Below are 26,343 nucleotides of genomic sequence, written 5' to 3'. Positions count from 1 at the left end.
CGGAGTTGCCAAGGCGAAATCCGCTTCCCTGCCGCCCTCCTTCCCTCACATTCCACGGTCTCCGCGTGCGCCCTTCGCCGTGCCGTGCCGGCGCCGCCCGCTCGCTCGCTCGCTGAAGTTTCGTTTACTGCCGTTATCGTGAAGCGAGCGTTGGCCGTTTCGTGGCCCTCGCTCGCTAGCTCGCTATGCGCGCCGTGATATTTCACGACTCGACTCGCACTCAAGATTCTGGTTTTAGCCTCACCGGCTGTTCGTTCGCACCACGCGCCCTTCTCCTCCACTTCGTCTCTTTCTTCCTCGATCACTCCTTGGGGCGCCCGTTTGAGGGGAGCGTTCGCCGTCTCCGCTGACTTCCGTACTCCCAGGCAGCCGCACTGTAACCGGTATTTCGTTTCCCGCAACTGCACTATAAGCGATACGTGTATACATGGAGTGCTATGGGAAAATTAACGGGAGTCTGAAAAGACCGCACTATATCCGGTCCTGCACTATAAGCGGTTACGTTATAAGTGGTCTATACTGTGACTAGGTCACTGCAGGTATATGTGACACTCTAGGCATGTGGTGCTCTCCAATGAACCCCTTTCATGCCATCTTCGGTCACTCTCTGCAGGTATATATGTGCCACTTTTCAATGAACTTCTTTTACGCCAACTTGGTTCAGTGGGATTGTGGGTATGAGCTATTCTTCGATGACAAAAAGAAAAGAAAACAATTCACAAATTAACTGATGCTGGGTGAAATTGAACCAGTAACGCGCGGACTTCGCGGCGTCGCCGCTAGATGGCGAAGCGTTTTCGGAGGGAATAAGGTCCCTAGATAAAACGAGGAAACTTATTTTTCTTTTCTTTCTTTTTTATATATCTGGGGACCTGAAGAGGGAAGCACAAGTGAAGAGTCAGTGCGGTTGGAGTACAGGACGCGTTTCGGCGTCGTTGCTTCATGCTTATCGCATTAAATTCGACAGTCATCCAGATATGGTTTCTGCCAGAATTTCTCGCATTTTTACTTCTGCAAATTATTTAGCGCTGCTTCGCTAGCGCCGTCGTACTGTCACAGTTTCTACGGCGCATGCGCGGCCTGCACGTACCTGGGGAAGAAGTCCTCAGGTATGGTCTCTAGAAAAGGGGACTTCAGGTAGAGTGCCGCAGGGACGCGACATATCTGCGATTGGCTGCAAAAACGGCGAATCCACAACACGCAGGGTCACTTGTCGCATACGCGAAACTAACGAACGTTGAATGCACTGGTGCTAGATGTTAAGCATTTTTCAGAGGTTGAATGATTGATATATTGATTTATTTGGACAAGTATTTGGTCCACGCGTTTATTCATTTCTGATGTGTTCACGAATTCTCATCTATTGTTTATCAATTTATATCAATTGCTAGTGCTGATCAGGTACCTTATACGAGTTCCTTGCCACATACCGACGTTCTCTTTCATCTGTAACATCCCATCTTGTTCATGGTATCGTGGTAGAATGCCGGAAGATGTTTACCCATGAAGAGGGTAACTGCATGCGCTCTCTAGTGCTTGTTACAATCACGTGCTCGACAGTAGCCAATGGTATTGCGCGACTGTCCTCGTCGTAAGCACCTGCGTTCGTCTATGTCGGAGCACATGGTGAGCGTGTGCACTGTGCCGTCAGTCATATGGGAAGAGGAACGTGTCAATCTTCGCACCGATCGCAGGCTTCCTAGTGCTCTCACGCAAATGAGCAACCATTTCGGTCCCAGCGACGCCTTCAGCACACCAGAGCCTTGCGTTGCTTAGAGCGATATGGCCCGCAAGAAAGGCGAAACTCTGAAGCCTGCGCCGGTTCAATCGGCTCAGCATGTGCTCGACCGGCTCAATGGTAAGCTTCGCATGTATATTTTCTTTCTTTTCCGGTACCTGTGCTCTATTTGAACCCACCGTAAGTGTTTATGCATTACGCGTGGATGCTAAGGATACATATAGTGAAGCATGGAGGTGTCCTTGTTTTGAAGCGACGGTTGCTTGTCTTGTCTTCGCCGCGGTTCAAGTCAACCTCTGTGAACGTAGCCCGACAGAGTCACCGCGGGAGAAATTGTGTCCCTTGTTTTCAAGCTAAAGCTTTTTGCTTTTCGTTAAAATGAAGCTGAACAGGGACGGGATGAGATCAAATGTCGGCACTCCAGAGCATTTTGCCCTGTCAGAAAGCTACAGAGCGATGAAACATTTTAACTTGATGACTCGCTTTAGAGTACGCGCATACAAGGATGTAATGATTTAGTTTCAGATCGCACACAGTGACCCTAAACCGCATACTTGCGTTTCGTGTCACCTGCACGTCGTTGCATTGCATCCGATCACCGTTTCAGTGGTCTGTCAGTGTATTACTATGAGCGGCGTACGTTCCTGTATTTTGGCCGGCTCGTCACTCGCGAGAATCTCTTACCTTTCAGTGATGAACAGCGGACTGTTTACCGCTCACCCTACAGTGATGGCATTGTCTTTCCTTGTCGTTGTCCAGATTTTCTAGTAAAGAATCCCAGCAGCAGCCTTCTTGGAGAGCTCTATCAGACACTGGTCAGCTCTGATGGCGTGGAGCAAGTGGCTGCCATAAAAAAGGTTTCGTCTCATCTTCATCTATTACCAAAGCTGCTGCGCTCACATATTGAAGCGGCTGTGCGTGTTCTGGGCGCAGCTGACCAAGCTTTCAACTTCCAGATTGAACAAGAGCTCCAGCAGTGCAAGGATGTGGTCCTGCAGGAACTAACCGTGGAAGTTCTGTCCAATGTTGTTATTACGGCCAGCCATGGGCAACATGTCAAAAAGGCTGCGTTCAGGTTTGCATTGTTGTTCTGCTTTGCAGTTTGTATCTTGGTAAAGTTTGCAAGAAATTTTTTTTGCAGAAAGAGAACTGGGATAACGAAGAGAAGGCACTCAAACACTTACTGTAATGGGCTGTTAGCACATGAAACATTCCTTTACTTGTCTCCGTGTTATGCCACATGTGCAGTGCAGATTAGCTAATGCACGTGACATGGGCTGTTGTGGTAATTCTAAATGTTAATTGCCGTGTTAAATGTTTGTATTAAAGGCTGCACTGTTAATAATATTGTCCTGAGCAAAGTGGACAGTTCTGTATACCTTTGTCTGTTTCGATTATCACTGATCCCCTGCATCAGCATTGCAGATATTTTTGACATAACACAGTAAATACAAGTATTTATTCTATTATGACTGCACCCATGTGTACTTAGTTCATTGGAATACTCGCTTGTAAAAAGGCAGTAGTAAATGCGCAAGAAATGATCACATAAAGCAGTGTACACAGAAAGCGTCAGTACAGATGCAGTAATTCAATGATTAAACTGTTAAGTGCCACCTGTGGTCGCAGTGAAGAAGAGCTGCAGAGTGACAAAGGTGATATTGCACAATTCAAAGATGAACAATTGGCAAAGTGCTGGAAAGTTGCAAAGATATTGGCAAGGCTAACGACGTCAATGGGACCTGTTAGCAGTTTACAGGACATTTACCAAACGACGGGGTGTACGGTATTAAAAAGCAGAATAAACAATGAGCACCTTTGATGCTTGGGAAACGCAAGGTGAGAATGCTTAACAGTGCTGTTGATATTTTGTGCCTGTATTTGGGTCTTTGAAAGAAACACAGATCCTGGGACCTTTTCCTGGAATGACGTGGTCATCGTGCAGATATTTACAATATCCTCACTATACACAAATGTTATAAGTGGTATTGTTTAGTCGCTACCCTTATCCTGAAAGGCCTTGCTCTCATAGGGCCTGTTGTGAAAGCTTCACCTCTCTGCAGTGATATTGCTTGTTTCATTCCAAGGTGGGGGGATTAAAAAAATATCCTTGCGAGACCTCTTGTACATTATTATGCCTATTTTCTTCAATGTTCTTCTAATAATAAATAAACTTGGAAGTGATTACATAAAATTATTCATCCTGGATAAAAAGTCATGTACGTGCGAAACTGTAGGAAAGTGGTTTATTCATATTTTTGCCACCAGCTTTTGTGAAATTCACACTTGATTTGATTGTGGCATATTGTCTCAACACCGATGATGAAAAGCACCTGTAAAGTGTGTTTCTAGTGCCACGAGCTCAGCATCATTTGCCAATTCAGCATCAGTATGCCAATGTACCACAGATAGCTACATCTTCGTCTCTGTGTTTAGACCATGAAAAAAGGTTTTCACTACCAGAAGCATGAAGAAATGGTTACTTTCTCCACGTGGATAAAGATGTATGTGGAGATGCATAAAGATGCTGCCTTCAACTTATAACTGGCATATTACTCTTCCTTTACCTGGCCCCCCAAAATAGATCATTTTGATTGACAGTTTTTTTGCAGGTTAAACATTGCTGTTGCAATTCTTCTTTGAGGACTGCCGTGCAAAATATGAAATGACAACTGCAATCAAACTATTAATCAGATTTGACAATTTCCAGCGCATTGGGGAGACTGGAAAAATAAAACACCGACAAGGAGGTATCGTCAAGACTAGCCTTTGGTGCTCCTAGTGCTTCCGCAATCAAACAACACAAAATTTGCCCTTTGGTCAACTTTGCAACATAATTTTTAAATGATAGCATCAGTGAAGACACAAAAGCTTCTGTCGGGTCTGTAAGTAACAGACACAGATGAAGAGAAAACGGGACTACAAACGAGTGCTCAATCTCTTTTTCTGTCCATCTGTGTTACTGTGCTACATTTTGTCGTAATACCAGTTGGGTTAAGAACTGAATTGAAAAGCAGTTATGATCCTGAGCTATCTTTGGGTCTGAGAAAGATATGCTTGCCACGTGCAAAACAAAGTTCAAAATTTAGCATGTGTCCTGTCGTTTTCACTATGCTCATGGGTGTCGAGTCCGTTCCTGTTGGAACAATTTAGTCTTGTTGGAACAGTGAATTCTTTTCTTTTTTTTTTTTTACTATGAAAATATTATGCTTTTGGAGCTCAGCGAAATAACGGCTCCCCGAGTTTTCGACTTTTTCGATCATAGACATCCAGCTGAAGTTTGTAGCTGGAGTTGTGGGAAGAAAGGCTGGAAAAGTAAGAAAATTCTGAAAGTGTGGTTTGCTGAAAACCCCACTGCAAAACTTCACCAAGTTTTGTAGAATTTCAATTCTCATTTAATTTTTTACTTTATTTCTTGCAGAGTTCTGGGAGCCAGTTTTCCTGCTGCTGCTGTTCTGCCTCAGCTGTCTGCGGCATTGAAGGACTCTCTCTTTATGTCAGATACGAATTTGGGCAAGATTTCGCACAATGTGGAAAACCTTTTGTACTGCTTGTCTGAACCACTAGGTAAGCTTGCTTTTATTTTTCTTTTTTTTAACTGCATACCTGAAAATGCGAATTCTTTGTTTCACAGTGTATATTAAAGGGGCCATGATGTAGTCGTCCAACTATTCTCAGTTTATTATTGCAGTTGAGAGTAAAGGGGCCAATATGGTTACACACGCACACACATGTACACACACACACTTACACACACATGTGGGCTCTCTATTGCACATTTTAACCTGAAATTTTGGGTTTTTCGAGGGCCTGTAAGCCTCTCCCTAAGGCAGCGACTGCTATTTCAAGTCATGAGGTGCAGGGTCATTGACTCATCGCTGTGTCATTTTATTGTAGCTTTACATTCGGGATCTGTAGGTGAAATAATTGAAATGAAATCTCGGTTATTACAAAAAAAAAAAATTGTCACCACATCTGATAAGAGCTGATGTTACCTGGAAATGGTTGCAAGCATATCAAGGCTTGAAAGAATACTACAGCTTCTACAACTTGTAAAGTTATTTCGGTACTCTCTAAAATCATGGCGAGAAAAAAATAGTACAAGAACAGTAATCAGTCATTGCCACTCAATATCTCCACACATTGTTGCACTTTTTTGGATGAAGGATACCAGGCATCCTCTGACTCAAAATATTTCCTTTTTGTTGAGTGCAAGTTGTGTAGGTCTCGTATCTCGCAGGAGCACTGCCCACCGTGGTTTCGGGCTTAGCGAGCCTCAAGGCTGTGTCAGGCGTTGCGTCGCGTAATCTAGCGTGTTACTGTGCACGCGCGCTCACCCTGCAAAGGATGTTCAGTGCTTCGCGGCAAGAAACATAGTAACAATAAGTTAATGGGAACAGGCTTATTTGTCTTCGGCGACAGCCAGCACTGCACAAGCGTCCGGTTCCGTGGCGGCGTGCAAAGCAAAAAGACTCCCGCGCCAAGGGTGAAACACAGAAAAAGAAGCTGCTAGGATATTGTCGTGAGAGGATGGTTCTCTGCCGCACACCTCTAAGCATAAAGTGTCCCCGCGGCTATGCTGTTTACTCTTGCGATAAGTAATGGGCCTACTCGTGAGAGCAGTAAGGGCAATGTTCGTTGGCTTGGGCCTTTGATAAGTGCAGCTTGGCGTAGTACAACCACGCATGAGCACTAGGCACTGCTATTTGGCTTAGCTTTCAGAATAGGAGCAATGCCAGGTATGCACTCGCCGTAGGTCCAAGGCACCATAGATGACCTCAAGTCCGAGCGATGGCCAAAACAAAAGGGGCCGGCGGATGAGAGGAGAAAACGGGTATGCACCTCATGCTATCCCAGAGAAGTCTCTCTCCCCCCCTGTGCTCGCTCTGCCAATCGCACTGGTTGTGCTGCCGTGGACGGCAGTGCACAGCGCCACCATTTAAAACCAGTCCATGAAGAAAGCCACCCCAGATAACCGTTCTGGGTGAAAAGGGAAATGCACTGCAATTTACACAAAATGCAAGTTTAGAAAATGCACGCTCTCCTTCGCTGTCCTTTTGTCCCCCCCCCCCCCCCCTTTTTTTTTTAATTACAAAGTGTTGCCTCTCACAGTCTACATACAATGTTAGTGGTGGCTTCTGGATCTGATGGTGTATCCATTGCATTGTTGTTGCTTGTATTCCCTACCCAATTTGACCTTTGCATTGCAGGAGTGCGATCGGTCGAGCGCTGCTTTTCTGATGGTAAGTGCACACCTCGGGCAGTGTTGTTTAACTCAATTTTTCACTGTTATCATATTCAATACAATTGGTCGCACATTTGGGTGAGCTGTCTGTGGATGGCTTCTCTGGATAGGTGACTGGTTCCTTTGCACTCAGCTTGGCACAAAGTTTGCATTTCGTGGCTCTTTTGTCTAACAGCATGCTTCTATGCACTATTTAAAGGGACACTCAAGACCGAAACTTAATCAGTCTAGACGGGTAAACTTGTTTCACTACCTTTTTTTCATTAATATGGGTGAACACATCTTAATAATTACTGGAGAAAATTAAGTTAGAACGTCTCCTTCGTGAATTTTGCACCAAAACCTTGCCACTGGTGACTGCTGGGATTAAATTTATCACACTTTCACTCCAAATATATGTCTGATTGTGTTCACTTGCGCATTTGAAATAATCAAACACTGTTAAAGAAATATCCGCGTTTACAAATGCGTCTATTCGATTTGTTCTTTGATTGAAATAGGACAATGTTCGATTCATTATTCAATAGTTTAGAAAATTCACACACTGCTCTATTAAAACCAACTGATACGTTTTCAAGCAATACAGGAGTTTCGTTAACTTGAATTGACTTCCGTTAATGCGACCTTGACGGCGCCAATGAAATTGATCGAATTATCCAGCGAGTCCAATTAAACAAGCTGCAGAAAAAACTCCAAAACTTGCGACTGATTCATCTTGCCCTGGTTGCCCAATTCTACCACGCCCCCCCAATCAAACGCGCCCGCTTTCTATTTGTTAAAAGTAGAAAACTGATGGAGAAAAGATATTAAAGCTTATTACACCCAATTTTTAGCAAGGAAAATGGACAAAGGTCCAATTTTAAGATTGAAATAACTAAACTTTGGGCCCATAGAAATGCATGACTGCCAGCCAGTACCTTTGATTGTGATCGAATTAACAAAAAAATTAACCAGAGTCAAATTAACAGTTGCTTGCTGCAGTCCATTTCACTTCCATGTGCTGACGCACGTACACACACACAGAAAACCTGTCTTTTGGAAAATAAATCAAAAGTATGTATTGTCTGCTGCGGTACTGGATGAAAGATGCAGGTTTTCTCATCGATGGAGCGACCGTGCTGTCTGTCACTGTTTTCACCAAGTATGCTGTGTTTTGCTGTAACACTGACAGGTGGCAGCACCATTTTGTTGCTGAGGAACTGCGTTACACGGTGTAAACAATTAAAGTTCATTTGTGTCAACCAGTTCTAGCAGTCATAACTGTGCATTGGGTCTGGAGCCCTCCACTACAGTGTCCCTTATAACCCACTGTGCAGATTTGGCACATTAAACTTCACAATTTAACCAATTTAAATAATTAGAAGTCAGAACTGCCAATTTTAAGTGCAATAGAGAACATTTCTTTGAAGTTCCCTGGCCTGACATTCAGCTTACTTTAAATGGACAACAAAGCAACATATTAAGTCGAACTCGATCGATTAATTATTCATGTAGAAGTCTATCACCATTTTCTGTGAGTTATCTCTTTGTCGCACAGAAAATTGCCTCCGGAGGTCACTCTGCTGTTCCTTAATTTGAACCACCTGTGCAAAAAACGGACAAGTTGACGTAATCTCCTTGCAACCTCCCTCTATGCTGCTCTCTGTGAATCGGCAAATGCTGACGTCACAAGAGAGGTACTATGTAGTGCCACTGCTATTTTCCATTGTCATCATTTCATTGCTCACAAAAGCTTTGTTTTTGCTACAAATGATGAATTTATTACTACAGAAGCCTAATCTTATCTAGCTCAATATTTTCTTTTAGTATGGGTGAACAGTCCCAGCTCATATACCTCATAGAGGTTGGCCTTATGAATATGGACACTATTCTTACTGTTTTAGTTTTTATTAGTTATTACAGTTAGCACGAGTTTAGTCGCAGGCTCAGTGTAAGCGGTGAATATAAATTTTATGCATAAATGTCAAATGACCCATTGAGTGAAATGTAGCTCCACTAACGTGAAACCTGGGGAGGTGCAAAGCATGCAGTGGTGCACTGCTAATGGGCTCATACTGCCTTAAGCAATGTCTCATAACCTCGTAAACGCGGCCTCCCCATTACGATGACAGAAGAGAAGTAAAAATGTACGCTGGAATGATGAGCGGCAACGCAGCCAGCTGTGGAAGACGACGAATGCTGGAGCGCTCGGCAAACACTCTTCACAAGTGCGTGGCAAGCACGAGCCGCTAGCTTTACCGTGACGATGATGACGACAGGAGACGCCGACAGCCCGAGCGCATAAGGTGCTTCGCACCTAAAATATCTTTTAGATCTATAGCTGCTGGTTTTGTGCCTGCATGAATTGCGTGTCTCTTCAGATTTTTGGAACGAGCATGAAAGTCAACTGATTGTAATTGCACTTTTTTTTTTCAATTTTCCTAACAATTTTTCAGTGCTTTTCTATCTCAAGTCGGTGCTCAACTTAGGCATTGATACAATTGGGTAAGTAATCTCATTGACGCTAGAATCTTTATCAGGCATGCTGAACGCACTGAGTTGAAAATTTTATGGCCCCAGTAGGGGGGTGTCGTTGGAGAAACTGAATTTGAATTTTTCAGTGAGTTCTTAGGTGTGTAGAACTGGTGACGGGAAACCGCATGTCGTTTCTAAACTCTGTCAAGCGCTAATTAATTGTCTGTTAGAAATTTGGATCTAAAACATTTCCTATATTCTCAGTGTTATTGAAAACATACTTTAGTGAAATAGGTTAACAACTGCGAATTTTCAGTCCACAAGTATGAATTTTACTCCCTAACTCAAAAGAATGCTGAGATTTATTTTAATATATTTAATATGCAGTGATTCGACTCCTGCGCCAACTGCACCAAAGTGCGCCAATTGGGATTTATTGCGCCATCCTGATACAATCGATGAAAATTGCGCCTAACTGCGCCAAACAGTCTCGGATTTGACGGCGTCTATCGCCAATTGCACCACCGGGGAATTAAAACGTTCAACGTGACGATAGGGCGAGCCTTAATTGCAACCTTAGCTGCAAACAGGAGACGAGAAAGCTCTAGCGCGTACGTCCCAATTAAGGTCACTGGAACCTGAAAAATACCGCAGCCCTTTTCTCTTAGCCGCCGCGCCGCCGATTGGTCAGTTGCCGTCAGGTGATCACTTCCCACTATAGATGGCGGATCTAAGCCGCGCTGGAGGAGATAAGGAGACAGACATCGCTCGCACACGCCGCGCGTACGAGTCATCAACGAGGTCAGATTTTGCATTTTGTATAATTTAGTGTGTATGTAACTTTCGTAGACTTAAAACAAAACGAAAGGAAATGCCCGGGTGCTGCACGTTCGGGTGCAGCAACCGCCGGGAGTCCGGGAAAGCGCTTTTCGCGATACCAGTTAAGCGGAAAGAGCGACAGCAAGCGCCGTGCTATCTCTGGCTGCACCGGATAAAGAGCGACAAGTTCACTCCCACTTGGTGAACTTGTTGATATCGCAAAGCTGAGAAGCTCCTTGCGGTATTTCATCGAACTCCCTAAATGCCATAATGTGATGGAAAAGCTTCTTCGCGCATTTGCTTTGGAGACTGCGGTATGCCTTGAGTAAACAAAGCGAGGAGATGCTCAGAAATATGCAGAACCGTGCAAAATGTGGCTCGAAGAGCGACGGAATACGGGCGGCTGTGTCAAAAATAACAAAGTGTAGTGAGAAAACCACTGCAATAAAGATCGATCGACCTGTCAATGTTGAAAATTAAAATATAGATTTTCTCGTGTGTTGTTTAAAACAACACGAACACAACCTGGTTAATTCTGTTGTAGCATCCCTTTTCTTGTAGTGCAGTCAGGGACCGTTTATTTTCGTAGAAATAGATCTGTATGAAACATTTCGTGCGCAGTTAAATCAGTAGCCACGTTAGAAAGCGATAACCACGCGTATAAACGATTTTGTGGCAGCGCTTGATACCTAGTCATCCGAAGAAAAAAACTTGTGTGACACACGAGCATCGGGATCGCTTTGCATTTAGAACGGGTGGCGCACAGTTGAATGCTTCACTTTACTACTTGTAATTTACATCGTATCTAGCTAAACGAAATGCGGTTTTGTTTGTGGATTTCACAGGGCCCACTGCGGCAGCCATCGTGCTGTTCTTCACTGTAGCAAGCCTAGAAAACCCGAGGAAGAGCTGCTAGTTTTTTCCGCAACACGTCGAATAGCTTGAGTTAGCTATACGAGGGTGAAACAGTTAATGTAAACAAGCCCGAGGTTCACGTAGGCCTGCCACGCATAAAATGCTTAAAACACGAGTAATGTTGCTTAAATATGCACGTTGTTAAGCAATGTAGTATACTCCTTGGATAGCTTTCCAGCGAGCACAAAACTTATCGGGAAGGAGAACAAACGAAAGAATCCCCTCTCGAGTGCCCGTCCTGTCGCTGGTCTTGCTTCATCCAATTTGGCGCCTGTAAAATATTACGATCGTACTTCGCTGTACTGCTTCGCACGCACAGTAGATGCACCATCTCATCTTCTATGTAAAGGACGATGAAATGTGTCGATTTGTGATAATATAAACAGCTGAAAGCGAAGCTACATAGCTGAGCCATAGAATAAAGACCAACTTTGGCTGAGCTGCCGCCGCCCGAGATACGCGTTGGACCAAATCTGGCAACAACAGCGCTCGCTCCGGCGGTTGCGGTACTTTCCAAGTTCCAGTGGCTTTAGCAGTGCCACGCACGGTGCCGACGCGGCATCTGCCTTGCAAGGCGGCTCGACGGCAAAGTGCGGTTTCTGCCGAGGCTCGCGGCTTCAAGGTTAATTGGAGATTCATCGGCGGACGTTATTTACTCCGGAAACGCAGCTATTAGCTTGTTTGAAGCGCAGTATGACGTGGTTATAATAACTGCGTGCCGCCAATGTGTCCATCATTTCTGTTTCTGGATATTACCGATGACATCTGGGAAAACTAGCAATATACGAAATGATATCAATTTGTGTCTGTGTGTGTCGCATGCACACAAGTGCATTTTTTTCTCCACGAGATCTGCAATAGATGGAAATGTTTACGAAGCTTCTCGTGAGAACATAAGAATTATTCAGGTAATTGAATGTAAATTGCAACTCGCTTTTTCGAAATACTTCAGGATGTGAAAAATCAGCTGCTGCAAGCTGCTCCAAAATGCCAAATTGCCTGCTCCAAAGTGCTCCAAAATGAAATTTCTGGTGCTCCAAAAATTGCTCCAACTCATAAGTCCGCAGTAGCATCACTGAATATGTCATATCAGTGTTTATATACAAAGCTCAGTTATGATGAACATTGATATAATAGAGTAAGTCTAAAATGTATGTTGCTGACATCAGCATGTCAAAATATACGCTTATAACAAATATCGGATATACCGAAGATCTTTTTCTGTCGAAAGCCCAGTTCATTCTAGCGAGGCTCAACTGTATTATTGCATGCTCTAATTTGATCATAGAAAAGGAAACCTCCATTCTGTTAAATGTAATAGGGCTGTGTGCATGAATTTGCATATACACTATAATCTCGTTTTAACGAAATGGGATATAACGAAATAATGGATATAACGAAGTAAATAAAATTTCCCTTGAAAACCCCATAGAGATCCACGTATTTAAAACTTCGTCGAAGTGAAATTGTCCTGCCAATGGATATAACGAACTAGATTCGTCTCCGAAACCAAAACATACCCAACCGTTGCGCACTGAGTACATAGATTTTTGCACGGATCGGCACTCGTTCGCTGTGGCAGTTCAAAACTACCGCTTCCCCACGTCGAATTTGGCATCGAGCAACACTGGTCTTTCTCACCGTAGCGCGTAGCTGTGCACGTGCGCACCAGCAGCGGCTCGCTATCGCACTTCTCCACTGAACTCTCTCTTGCCCGTGCCTGGCTACGTGAGGCACACCGCCGGCATGCTGCGCGGTGGTGCGAAAGATTAGTGCATTCACTTCTACTGTGTGCCGTGCAGGCAGGCACAGCTTAGCGTGGCCTCCGAGACCTCCCCAGTTCAATCTCGGGGGTCACGCGCAAGCCTGCACGAGTCGCGCCATGCTGTGCAGCTACGCATGGTGGTGCGAAAGATTAGTGCATTCACTTCTCTCACTCTCCGTGGCGTGCCGCGCAGGCAGCCGCAACTAGGCCTGACCTCCGAGATTCCCCTGTGCAGCCTTGGAGGTCACGTCCAGGCCGTGCATTCACTTCTCTCTGCTGCGTGCCGCGTGGGCTGGTAGCTGGGCGTGGCCTGCGGAATCGCATTGGCACTGGTGCAATCTCGGAGGTCACAAGCCATCTGAGCTGGGCCAGTTCGCCTGCCTATTTGATTACACGGTGGGGTGCTGTGTTGTGTGCCATGCACAGCTCGACCACAACGAGCCAAGTGGGAAGCAGATGTGAAAGACCATCGCATTGGAACAGAAGGGAGCTATCTAAGTGCTGTCGTGTAAGGTGCTAAGAAGTGGCGTGTTGCACATGCCGAAGATTTTTTTCTTGTTTTATCCAAATTTCATCGCATGCATGGCCGTGTAGCGGTTCCGTGGGCCGCAAAGCCGTTTTCTTAATTCCATGTTTACAATTGGGCACCCCATTGGGCATATATTGCAGTAAATGACAATAATGGATACAATGAAGTAACGGATATAACAAAGTAATTTCAGCTCCCCCTTCAGCTTCATTACAGCGAGGTTTGAGTGTATCTTTTTTTTTTTTTTCTCTCTTTTGCACGAATGTATGGATTGGACTTGCTTGCTCAGTGTTGTTCTTTGTGGGCTCTTTTCCAGGACTTGTTGTGGTGACACTCAAGTTGTTGGAGATTGTTACCAACTCCTCGCCAAAGTGGTCAAAGCGGTGGGGCTCCTTGTGCAATTTGCCACAGGGCAGCGCAAGAACTACTCACTGAAACCCTGCGCAGAGACCCTCATTGCTTGGACAGAGGAGATATTTCCACCCCTGCTCCACCTTCTCAAATCAGGTTCGTTGTTGGCGATTGCACGATTTGTTGCACCCTCCCTACCTGAGCCTTCCCAGCCGTAGATTTTGCCAAAATTTTCCTGAAGCAGTGGTTCTCAAATGATGCTCCACCAAAACAAAAGATTATTCTAGTTTGGCAACTGCTGAACATAGTGAAGCGTCATCATTATCATCAGCAGCAGCAGCAGCCTATTTTACATATTGCAGGGATGAAGGCCATTCGCAGCAATCTCAAATTATTGCATTTTAGCACTTGTAACTCGCAGCAAAAAACAAACAGACAAACAAGCAAACGAATAAATAAATAAAAAAGAAACTAAAAAAGAACAGCTACCGTATTTACTCGAATCTAGGCCGACTCCGATTCTAAGCCGACCCCCCAAAAGTTTGAAGTCCGAAAAAAAAAAAAACTTACCTCGAATGTAGGCCGAACGAAAAAGCGAGGACAGCATTCGCAAAATGAAACAGCATTTATTAAATTTGAACATGCCGAGCTCATTCTATGTCACCATCGCTGCTAGCCTCGTCGCTATCTTCCTTATTGCTGACATCTTCAAACAGTGCGCTATATTCAGTACCATCCAGCGCATTAGAGATGCTGCATTTTTGGAAGGAGCGCACGTTGCGGCGCACGCAAAAACCATCTCCCGTGGCCCCCTCCAACGACAGACCGATGCCGAAGTTCCGCCCGGTTTGAACGTTTGACGATGCCTCTACGGCTAGCACAACTACCGTATTTACTCGATTCTCACGCTTCCTCGATTGTAACGCGCGCCCGTTTTCCGTGAGGAAAAATTTGGAAAAATAGATTTCCTCCCGATGCACTGATGTTGCGATGAATAAAAGTCGCAGTTTCGCCCGAAAGGCGATGCATCGAATGCGGTAGCAAATTAGTAGACCGCTATTAACAAGCACGGTGTCACGCGCGCTCAAGCAAACATGAACACACCTCGCTCGTTGACCGCGGAAACGAACTGTCAAAACGCTGGAGACGAAGCGCGCCTTCGTGCTAGCATGCCTCTCGCTTCAACGTGGCGAGAACACGGCGCGCGCCGGACTTTACCAGTCGCAGATTGCTTTTAAGATAGGGCCAAGCCTGATCGTATCGCCGGAGTGGATCGTCGCAGATTACGTCCTGCTTCGGTCCACTGAAACCGTTCCGCATTGCTTTGCTGGTGAAAATCCTCTGCTGTTTGCGCCAGTCCCGCTCGCAAGTTTCGGATTCTCCGAACGCCCGTGATGCGGCCCGATTTCCGTCCGTCTCCGCACAGATGATCACTTTCCTTTTAAACGCGGCATCATGATGAACTCGGCACTTCATGCTGATAGATAGAGCAGACGCTGAGCACGTGAAGACAGATGGTAGACTATTGCCTAAGCACGTGTACTGCAGCACACAGAGGAAGCTTCCGCATGCTACGGTAGCTAGGCACGACGCGCGTGCGAGGCGGCCATTTTGAAATGCCGACGCAGATTTAGGGTTGTGTTGAAAGTGTGCGTTAGATTCGAGTAAATACAGTATTCGTTTAGAAAGCGGCACTATAGTGGCATCGCCCATTTGGTGCCATTACGATAACGCCACACCGCGCGCCGATGCTGCACCATACCGATACTACCGATACGACGCAGGTCAAAATGGCGACGTCGCTCGTGTACTTCAGCTGGCTACTGGCGCGGCTAGTAGCGGCTGCGATACTGACTTTTCTAGATGGCGCTAACTATGCACCATATTTATCAGTTTCAGTTAAAAACTGGCGCGTTTTTTAAAATCCTCGAATCTAAGCCGACCCTAGAGTTTCGTATGTGATTATTTGAAAAAAACTATCGGCCTAGATTCGAATAAATACGGTAAGTTGAGGTCTGGATTTAACAAATTTTGCCTTGAGATGTGGTTTCACGGCAGTGCACGCCACATTATTCTACTTCTGCCCTTCAAAGTTTCGTTGTCTCCGGGGAACCCTACCTTCTCCCCACCCTCGTGCTTTGGAGCTTCCTTCTCCTCTCTTTCATGGCTGCCTATTCGTTACCATTTTGTGCTTTGGCTGTCTTGACTGAATTGGAGCACTCAGTAGTAGTTGGTAAATAGTGCATCTGGCGCTGAGGAACCAGAACTTGGATCATGATGACCTTTATTTAACAGCAGTCCTTTACAGTGCAGCTGAAACTGTTTGAGGTCACCAAGGAGGTGGGGAACAGAGCTGCTGGCAGAAGATGAAACGTGGAGAACATTATCTACTATAGTGGTAACGGCATTTTAAGCGAAAGTTTAATGATTTAAAGTTTAACACCGTAGCACCCCACAGGTGCTACAGTGTTCATGGCGTCTGGTTTTGTAGTTGCACTGAAATGGCTCCATCAAAAACAAACAAAGCACACACACACACGCACACACACACACGCACACACACACACACACACACACACTATACTTACACATAAAAACATGCGAAATGCACTAGTACAAAAGTTATTTGCAGTGTCTCATTGAGGCCTGTATCCCACAGAAATGCTATAAGCACTTTAGTGGGGCGCACACACACACACACACACACACACACACACACACACACACACACACACACACACACACACACACACACACACACACACACACACACACACACACACACACACACACACACACACACACACTATACTTACACATAAAAACATGCGAAATGCACTAGTACAAAAGTTATTTGCAGTGTCTCATTGAGGCCTGTATCCCACAGAAATGCTATAAGCACTTTAGTGGGGCGCACACACACACACACACACACACACACACACACACACACACTATACTTACACATAAAAACATGTGAAATGCACTAGTACAAAAGTTATTTGCAGTGTCTCATTGAGGCCTGTATCCCACAGAAATGCTATAAGCACTTTAGTGGGGCGCACTTGAGATCCAGGACGTCGCTACAGTGCTGGAATTAGAAATTTCGGGGCCTGGGGCTAACTGCATCCTTGGGGCCCTAATGATGATGATGATGGCTACTGGTTTAAGACGCTGAATTTTTCGAAGTCCACATGTTACGTTTGCTGATTAATGATAAAATATACATCATCTTTATGGGTTCGGGAAACTAATTTCTTGGCATGATTTCTAGTATTATTTATTGGTTATTATCTGACGTACACGTCGGTATGTCTAAAGCGTCAGTCCATCACAAATTCACAATTGGTCGAAGTGCCGCATCGGCACGCAGCGCGGACCAAGAAATCGGAAGAGCATATTCTTCAAAACAATAAACATTTTATTCGGCATTCAATCTTGAATTTATAAACGCATAACCTTCAACAAAACGTATGTACAATTGCAATACAGTGTAGACCGCTTATAACGTAAGTCGCGGGAGTCGCAAATATCTGCACTATAAGCGGTACCGCACTATAACCAAAACAACTATTTTATTCCTATAATGGACACTCCAGGCGCATTTCTGCCGTCACTGTCACTGTGCTCTAGGTTCCGTATCTGCTTACTAAATAAATTAACAAGCACAGTGTCACGCGCACACAAGCAAACAAGAACACATCTTGCTCGTTGACCGCGGAAACGAACTGTCAAAACGCTAGAGTGACGAAGCATGGCGAGCGAATTGACCTTCGTGCTATCATGCCTCTCGGTTCAACGCGACCTATAAGCAGAGAAAACACGGCGTGCGGCGGACTTTCCCCTTCGCAGATTGCTTTCAAGATAGGGCCAAGGCGATCGTATCGGCAAAATGGATCGTCGCAGATTACGTCCTGCTTCGGTCCACTGAAACCGTTACGCATTGCTTTGTTGGCGAAAATCCTCTCCTTCTGTTTGCGCCAGTCCTGAATGCAAGTTTCAGATTCTCCGAACGCCCGTGATGCGGCCCGATTTCCGTCCGTCTCCACACACATGATCACTTTCCTTTTACATGCGGCATCAAGATGAACTCGGTACTTTATGCTGATAGAGCAGACGCAGAGAACGTGAAGACAGACGGTAGACTATTGCCTAAGCACATGTGCTGCAGCACATGGAGGAAGCTACGGTAGCTAGGCTCGAGAGTAGCTAGGCTCAATGGGCGTGCGAGGTGGCCATTTTGAAATGCCGACGGCTATATGGTAACGCAGATTTAGGGTCGTACTCGATTATGATGCGCACGCGATTTTTGGACCTGTTTTATCGGAAAAAAAGTGCACATTAAATTTGAGTAAATACTGTATTTGTGGCTTGAGGGGAGCATTTGCCGTCGAGGTTGACTGCCGAACTTCCAGGCAGCAGCACTGTAACCAGTATTACGTGTTCCGCAACTGCACTATAAGCGATACGCGTATACATCGAGTGCTATGGGAAATTAACAGGAGTCTGAAAAGACCGTATTATATCCGGTCCTGCACTATAAGCGGTTACGTTATAAGTGGTCTATACTGTATTTTAACTTTGAAATAACCATACAAATCATGTACAATGATTTCACTTTTAAATCAATGTTTACATTCAATACGACAAGGAAAAGCAATCACGTCGGTCTCAAACGTCGTCACTCGTGACAAAATGGGAACAAAGAACGACTTCCTTCACACTGTTCATTGACCAAAAACAAGCAAGTGAGAGACACTACCACTAAACTAAAACATGAACAAATATAACATGGCATCTTGCGGCTTTCAACCTCACAAATTCACATATGGCTTCATCAAAAGAAATATCTCTGAGCAGGTCCCTTTCGATCGGCATGAAGGCTTGAGGAATTCAACTTCTCGCCGAGAGTGGAGAGTAAGCAGCTTTTAATTAACGTCAGTTTTGAAAAGGAGCGCTCAGTCTCGCAGTTTATTGCAGGAATAGTTAGGTATAACCTAAGACGAATGGAGACATTTGGAAAAACGCATTCAATATCTTTTTACTCTAGCATTTTAAGCAGACCGCTCGCGCTTCTGTCTTGGCAACTGCAACTCTCCAGTAGTGAAGAACTGGACTAGTTCAGCGGAAAAAGTCGAGTTGATATCACCCTTGTATGCTTCCACTAATCCACTAGCTTGATTGACCAGGTTGTCATCGCAACGAACTTCCGTGGGAAGCACTGTGCACTGAAATTTCTGGCAGAGACTGGTGTACGCTGATATCCGAGCCCGTAACGCTGTGCTTAAGTTGTCAATAATTACATTGAACGTCCCTATTCTGAACTTTATGCTGCCACATGTCCTGTTGTCGTCCTGTTCTGCTACAAGCTCCGTTGAAGTGGATTGAGTGTGTTTACACTGATAGCTCTTATCTACGCCAAGTGCCTTTGCTCTTACCTCAAAAACTTGAAATTGTGGTCGCAGAGATCTCGCAAACCCGTCTAAAGAATTCAGCAAGTTCCCAGCCGTTGACAGGTCTAGACCAGTTTTCTGGAGCGCAACATTTTGCCTTGTTGAACCGCCCCAAAATTTCAGGCCACAATGTTGTCATGAATGTTTCCAGTTTGGACAGCTTCTTCAGAAGAGACCGTGCTTTAATGCGAGTGTCACAAGTCTGCCCCCTAGCGTGCTTAAACGAACGCGACAACTGTCAAGTTGTCCCGGCCATCAGTTTTCGATGACAACGTGGGCAGCAAGCACGCTCAGCAACATTTTTTTTTTTTTTTTCAAATGGGGGGGCCCCTGAAAGTTTGGGGCCTGGGGCTGCAGCCCCCATAGCCCCACCATAATCCAGCACTGCGTCGCTATAGTCTAGGAACTTCAAGCGAGAGCAACAGTGCGAGTGGTGACAACTAAAAAAAATTCGAAGCAAGAACATTTCCAAGGTGTTCCTTTGTGTGGATAAACGTGCTCAACTGTTTTTACAAAGGGTTGAGTGTCGCACACAGTGGTGTTCTGTGAGTTATATGAGCCGATTTCTTTTTTTTTTTTTCTCCTTGAGGTGTTGCAAGTGGGTGTGCAGATTATATGTGGAAAAATACGGTTCCTCTGTCTTTCATCAGCCGAGTCCACCCACCGCCTGCATATTTTCCTAATTTCATCACACCATGTACCTCTCTGCCGCCCTCAATTGCATATACCTTTTCTTAGCACACCCGTTCTGCAACTCGAATAGACTGCTGACCACCTTTTCTATGCATTACATGGCTTTCTGAACTTTGGTCCTTCCTCTTGGGTAATCTCAACTTTAAAATAAAAAAATGTTCGCTACTCCCTCGTTCGTCCTGTTATCCAAACGACTGTCCTCCTGTCTCTCTACACCTATAATTTTTCGTTCAATCGCTCCGTTTACTGTCCTTAACTTCTCCTCAAGCTTTTTAATATCTAAATTTCTTCCCCATATGTTAGCAGGATGCAGTGATTGTACACTTTTCAAGGATAGCGACTATCTGCTGGTCATGACCTATAATAGTGCCTGTTGCATACACCATATTGTATGCATGCGGGGACACAAAATAAGGACAAGCTTATTTCTTTAATGGTGGCTTGCTGGGCTAGTTGGTTCATTGCAACTTGTGTAACAGCGCGAAAAATAACAAGAAAAGGACGACGATAGAGACCGAACTCTGTCTCTATCATCGTCCCTTCCTTGTTATTTTTCGCGCTGTTACACGAGTTATTTCTTTAAAATGCGACCAAAATGACAAGAATAACGATATAAACTGTTCAACTTTCAAGTCAACCCCAGGCCGTTCTGCAGCCACTACTGTGACAACTATAGCAGCCGCACACCCTCTGCCGCCCTCGCCTTTCAGCCACCTGTCTCCTCCAACCTTTCAGCGTGATCTCTGTTATATTTATAAAAAATATGCAGTGCTGTTTTGTATTAGTTAAATGAATATGGACAGGTGCAAATAGCACAGATCATGCCTCAGAACTCTGGGAATCCTACAAGGCGTTTTAAATCCTTGCAGACTCTTCAATCCTGACTTGCAAGCTGAGTACAGGCACCGTCCTCCCGCTGGTCCTCAGAGTCAGGAACGATGGCCAGCTTCAGAAGGTACGCTTCTTGGCGCTGTGGAAAATTTGCTGGTGATGATGTTGGAACGGTGCTTATGCTTTGTTGAGTGCATTCTCGTTAATGCAGCCCTGATTAGCCAAACTGGCAAAAGATGTGAAGTTTCGGTGCGGGCACACCCATGCCAGCATTGTTCTCAGATCGCTTCTTTCCTTTGCCGAGAAGGCTTGGTAAGCCAGAAAAAATCCAAAATAAAAAGATGGCTTGTGCCATCCTAAAACACTAGCCTGCTGTGACATCATGAATTTTTGCTGTGTCTACTGTGGTCTAACTTATTGTCTATCAGTAAAGAAGGTCTAGATTGCATTCTCAAGGAACCAGAGGACCGATGTAGTGAGTTTCAAGAACTTTTTCGGTGCCAACATGGCGCAAATGCTAGAAGCTACTTTGCAATTTGTGATGTCTTATATGTACTTGCAATCAGGTTATGGTACAAATTTTAAACATTTGTTAAGCCTGCCATTGCTTGAGTAATGTACTGTATTTGCTCACATTAATGCTTGCATTTGCATAATTCTCGCACCCCCTGCATTGGCCATCAAAAATTTGATTTTTTTCATTTCCTCGAGTAATTATTGTACCCTTGAAAATTGCTGCAGCGACAGTCGTCTGCTTGTTCCGACATCATGGTTGACACCCACTCCGAATAGGTCATCAAGAAAAAAAAAGAATTTTTTGTTGGTGTGCATCTATGAGTGGGTTATGCATTTCTTTCTTCCCAGGCATTTGATCCGTGGCCCAAGGATTGGTTTCGGGAGTCGCCGTTGGCTGAAATCTGTTTCCTCAGTGGCCTAATCTCCGGGCTGAGCGAAGAGGAACTTCTGCAGACAGATGAAGACAATCGCACTGTACTGCTACACATCCTGCTCAAGAGGGCTCTCATAGTCCACGAGAGGCAAGCATTACCAACTTGAGGCTGTATGTTGTATGCATAGGGGGTGAAGTAGCTAACCGTTAAATGCAACTTTGCATCCTGCATCCTACCCGCCGGGGCGGCTCAGTCAGCTAAGGCGTTGCGCTGCTGAGCACGAGATCGCGGGATCGAATCCCGGCCGCAGCGGCCGCATTTCGATGGAGGCAAAATGCAAAAACACCCGTGTGCTTGCGTTGTAGTGCACGTTAAAGAACCCCAGGTGGTCAGAATAACTCCAGAGCCCTCCACTACGGCGTGCCTCATAATCAGAACTGGTTTTGGCACGTAAAACCCCAGAAAGAAGAAGATGCATCCTGCATCCTTAGTAATTTTTTTTTTTTCATCTTTCTAAAAATAATTTTAAGGAGGAACAACTGCATCTAAAGAGGTTATTTTTTATTTATGGGTACATTTTGATGAAACTTGCATCACTTAGGTATTTCAACATGCTGATTTCAAATATGTGATTTGTTTTGTGCAACAAGCAGTTTTGAAAATAAAAAGGAAATACTATGACCATAGTAATTTACTTTTTATTTTAAAAACTGCTTGTTGTTACTTTTTGTTATTTAGGTGATTCGCATATCCAAATGATTTTGAATGATTAGAGTTTGAAGTGCTGCGAGAATGAAGGCTGCAAGATAATCAAAATGGTGGCGGCAGTGGCTTCAATTAATGTCATTTTAGACGTGCAGTCACAACAAAAAGTTCGGAAAATCGGACGACGAAGGGTTTTAGCATCCAAAATTTGCAATGGCTCTATGAGGGTATGTGGCAGTGCCGCGGAGGCGTCTGATAAATCGGGTGTCTGAATAATTGGTTGTTTATATTTTAAGCCTACTTCACTCTCTCATGTTCTACCTTTCTGACAAAAAAAAAAAAAATTATTGCGATAGGGTATGTAGAGCATGAGATATTGTCAAACCAAAATTGCAACACCATCAAAAATGCTGTTTCGAGAAAATTATGAAAAAACATTTCCCCACATGTTCATTTTGATTATGGCAAAGGTTAAATTTAATCAAGGATGATACAGGGGTCCAAACAAACAAAAACGAGTGCTCTACACCAACTTGGAGCAAAGGAACATTAATATACTTTATTTATGGGCTGCTTTTTCATTACAAAAAGCAGTGTAAATTTTGTAGTGTTCATCATTGGCATTGTAATCAATTTGTTTATTCTGCATTATTGGCTTCGTTACACACATTGTACTGATTTTTGTGTTGCATGTTATTGAAGTGCTTGAACAAGACTAAAGAAAACAAATACTAATGAGTTAATACCACACAGAAGTTCATCATCCTTTTCTGCATGTTCAAGGTCTCGGGACTCTGGCTTTCTGCTAACCTGCGTCAAGAGTGTCCTTCAATTGGTGAACCGCATAGTGTAAGTTGCCCATGTTTATGTCTACTTCAGTGTGTGGTAACATAATGTGATAGTTAAGTACAGTAAAAGCTCGATGATACAAATCTCACGGGGTCACGAAAAATATTCGTATTAGCCGAAATTCGTATCATCGAAACACAATTAAAAATACTGTCGAATCTTGATAATTCGAACTCGAAGGGGCCCGAAAATTTGTTCGAATTAAAAGGACGTATTTTTGAAGTATTCGTGCACCATAGCACGATGCACGAACGGTGCAAGTCGTGAAATATCGCGGAGCGCAAGCGCATAGCAAGCGCGGGCCACGAAACTGCCCATGCCGGCTAACGGTCGCTTCCTGATAACGACAGAAAACGAAGCTTCAGGGAGCGAGCGGGCGGCGCTGGCACACGGGTGCGCGCGGAGACCGTCGAAGGTGAGGGAGGAGGGCGGCAGGGAAGCGGATTTGGCCGCGTCAACTCCGCCGCTTCGGTGGCTCCCCTCGCCCTCCCTCTCAACTCCCTCGTAGCTCTCTCACCTTCGACTCCGTGCGCGCCCGCCGCCGTGCTGGCGTCAGCTTATTTTAGCCGCCCCCTGAAGTTTCGTTTTCTGCCGTTATCGGGAAGCGAGCGTTTGTGGGCGTGGCAGTTTCGTTGGCCCGACTGTGCCTCCGCCGCTGCTTCCCTCTGCGCTGCTGCCGCAGCGTGCAAGGTCAACATGTCACTAGAAAATAGAGGAGACGGGTTCACTGCCATTTCATCCGCGTGGCTGAGACGTCGGCACTATTGTGTGCTAGAATACGGTTGTCTAGAACACTCTAGTCGGCACGTACACGCTTGTTCCGGCGCGATGCAGAAACGGCGACCTTGCAATTTGAGAGAGGGGGAAATTTCCGCCGCTGGTTCTTTTTTTTTTCCCCCGTTCCATCGCGCGCGGCATTGAGGGGTCTCTCCTGAGCTTTTGCTCTATGGCGGTGTCGGAGCAATGCCAGTCGGAGGCGCCGCCGCGTTATTTGGCGCGCTGCTAAGAGCATTGTCGGTGCGCAATATGTTCGAAATAAGCGTGTTCGAATTAACGAGATTCGACTGTAGCTAAATTAAAGAGTCAGAGGTGAACTCACTCAGGCACATGTACGTAAAAAGCATTTATTTCTTGAAGCGCCACCGCTTCAAACTCTTCGCGCCCAGTCGCGGAGTCCGCGCTGTCCGGCGCCGCGCCTCCGCACCAAAAGAGAAGGAGAGAAAGCGCGTGACTGCGCGCTGTTCTCTTTCGCGGCCGTCGGTGGGGCGGCGTTTATTCGTATCAACCGACGCAGGCTGAAAATCGATTCGTAACAACCGTTCTCTAGCACGTTGCAAAGTAATGGGGCTCGGCCGGGACCACAGAAAAATTCGTATCATCCGGAAATTCGTATTAGCCGTGATCGTATCATCGAGCTTTTACTGTACTGCTTTTGTTTCTCTTCTAAAAAGATTGCTAATGGATCATCAGCAAATCCTTGAAATATATATGCACCTTTTGTTTTGTTTTCTATTCTGCACAGTTCCTTTGTTAGTGCAGGTGCATTTTTCGACTTTGTGTTAACCTTTATTTGGTTGCTGTTCATTTTGATTTGATTGGTGTTAATTTTTATTTGGTTCGTGTAGGATCATGTTGATACCTATGGCATCTGTGTTTCTTTATTATTCAGGTGTCAAAAGTGTACTGGTGGTTTGGCTGGGCAATGCAGCTAACTTACAGCAATGCAGGAATTTTTTTACTCTGGAAGTAGTAAAAATAAATAAAGTTAGACTGGTATAGAACATGCAGGTCTGCAGAGAGCCTACAAGTTAGTGAAGAGCTGTGGGTTTAAATTAATCCAGAGGTTCTTCACTAAGTTGTGCCTCAACAATCTTGGCGTAGGTTATGGATGCAAATCGGTTGTTGCGCAGACATGATCAAGACAGCCATTTTGCTGGAAGAACCTTTGTGCTTAAGTTACGCTTTTAGTTATTGCCTTATAGATTTTAATAGTGTAACTCTTCCTTGTGCTGCCTTGCCCAGTCTGTGTTCGTGCACAGGTGCGAAAAGAAGAAAAGTACAGTCTCGATTTAAAGTAGAGTTATCAGATAATAAGAGAAATATTATAGGTGTAACTTTAAAAGACAGGAAGACAGTTGTGTAGATTGGAGATAGCTAGCGGGGTTAGCTGATATTCTAGTTCAGTTTAAAAGAAAGTAATAGAGTTGTGCAGGGCATATAATGCAAAGAACAGATAAAGGTGGTCTGTTAGAGTTAGTTAGAGAACAAGTACCAAGGGAAGGAAAGTGCAGTCAAGGGTGACAGCGAATCAGGTGGTGTGATGAAATTGGGAAACCTCAGGCAAAGGATTGGGTCGTACTTGCCAGTCCTCCAGAACTATTTGTAATGTTTACAAATTTGTGTTCATTTTATGACTTTTTGAATGTTGCCTCGCATATTAAGGAAAATAAATTTTGTTCACGAAAAAATATTCACTCGTCGATCTCCCAACTTTCCATTGAAAGTTATTTGAAGGTGGAAGGATGACAGAGGGGCACCCCTTCAAACAAGTTCCTCAAGCAGGCGAAATCAGCTACAGGAAATTTGCTGGTGGAGTCACCGTGGTCCAAACACAATGTGCTGCTTGTCAGTCTCTACTGTTTTAAGTTTGCTGGTGCTTGTGTGCGGTGTCTAAAGGTAAAAGATTGTTGAAGTGCGTATGTATCCCTCAGAAGGCGTGTGCTCAGAGAAAGCTTGTAAAAAAAAAATTCCGCGCAACTGCCCCCCCCCATCTCCTCCCTCTCCTCGGTGTCGTGTTCAGGGGTTTTACAAATGTTAATGTTCACAGGTTGGCAAGTATGCTCAAGAGAGCGGTACCGTATTTACTCGATTGTAGCGAGAGTTTTTTTCCAGATTTTTGCTACCTGAAGTTGATCCTCGCGTTACAATCAAATACCGAAATTCAAGTTGTTTAAAAAGTGCAATCATGCACCCAATTCTAATAAGTGAAATGTGCGAGTGAAGGGCGCGAGGGACGCACGCTTTCACGGCAGGCGAACGCACGGTGGAGAGTAGACGGGACGTCTCCATTGTGCGAAAGGCCGTGGGGGAATGGGAGGGAGGGAGA

At 44.9% G+C, this 26,343-nt stretch overlaps 1 protein-coding gene across 1 annotated transcript in view; it reads left to right on the top strand.

Annotated features, from left to right (window-relative positions):
• Window positions 1-1,490: 1,490 nt before the first annotated feature.
• LOC119464286 (thyroid adenoma-associated protein homolog) overlaps window positions 1,491-26,343 on the top strand; it is a 60,448-nt gene continuing 35,595 nt past the window's right edge. The window contains exons 1-10 of the mRNA XM_049656546.1: window positions 1,491-1,858; window positions 2,498-2,595; window positions 2,695-2,813; window positions 5,160-5,305; window positions 6,949-6,981; window positions 9,419-9,467; window positions 13,782-13,972; window positions 20,832-20,917; window positions 21,658-21,830; window positions 23,172-23,237. Of these exons, the coding sequence (XP_049512503.1) occupies window positions 1,783-1,858; window positions 2,498-2,595; window positions 2,695-2,813; window positions 5,160-5,305; window positions 6,949-6,981; window positions 9,419-9,467; window positions 13,782-13,972; window positions 20,832-20,917; window positions 21,658-21,830; window positions 23,172-23,237 (1,037 nt within the window). The 5' untranslated portion in view covers window positions 1,491-1,782. The remainder of the gene's footprint in view (window positions 1,859-2,497; window positions 2,596-2,694; window positions 2,814-5,159; window positions 5,306-6,948; window positions 6,982-9,418; window positions 9,468-13,781; window positions 13,973-20,831; window positions 20,918-21,657; window positions 21,831-23,171; window positions 23,238-26,343) is intronic.

The sequence above is a fragment of the Dermacentor silvarum genome, chromosome 9 (assembly GCF_013339745.2).
Source record: "Dermacentor silvarum isolate Dsil-2018 chromosome 9, BIME_Dsil_1.4, whole genome shotgun sequence".
NCBI lineage: Eukaryota > Metazoa > Arthropoda > Arachnida > Ixodida > Ixodidae > Dermacentor > Dermacentor silvarum.
This window is presented reverse-complemented; position numbering and strand designations above follow the sequence as displayed.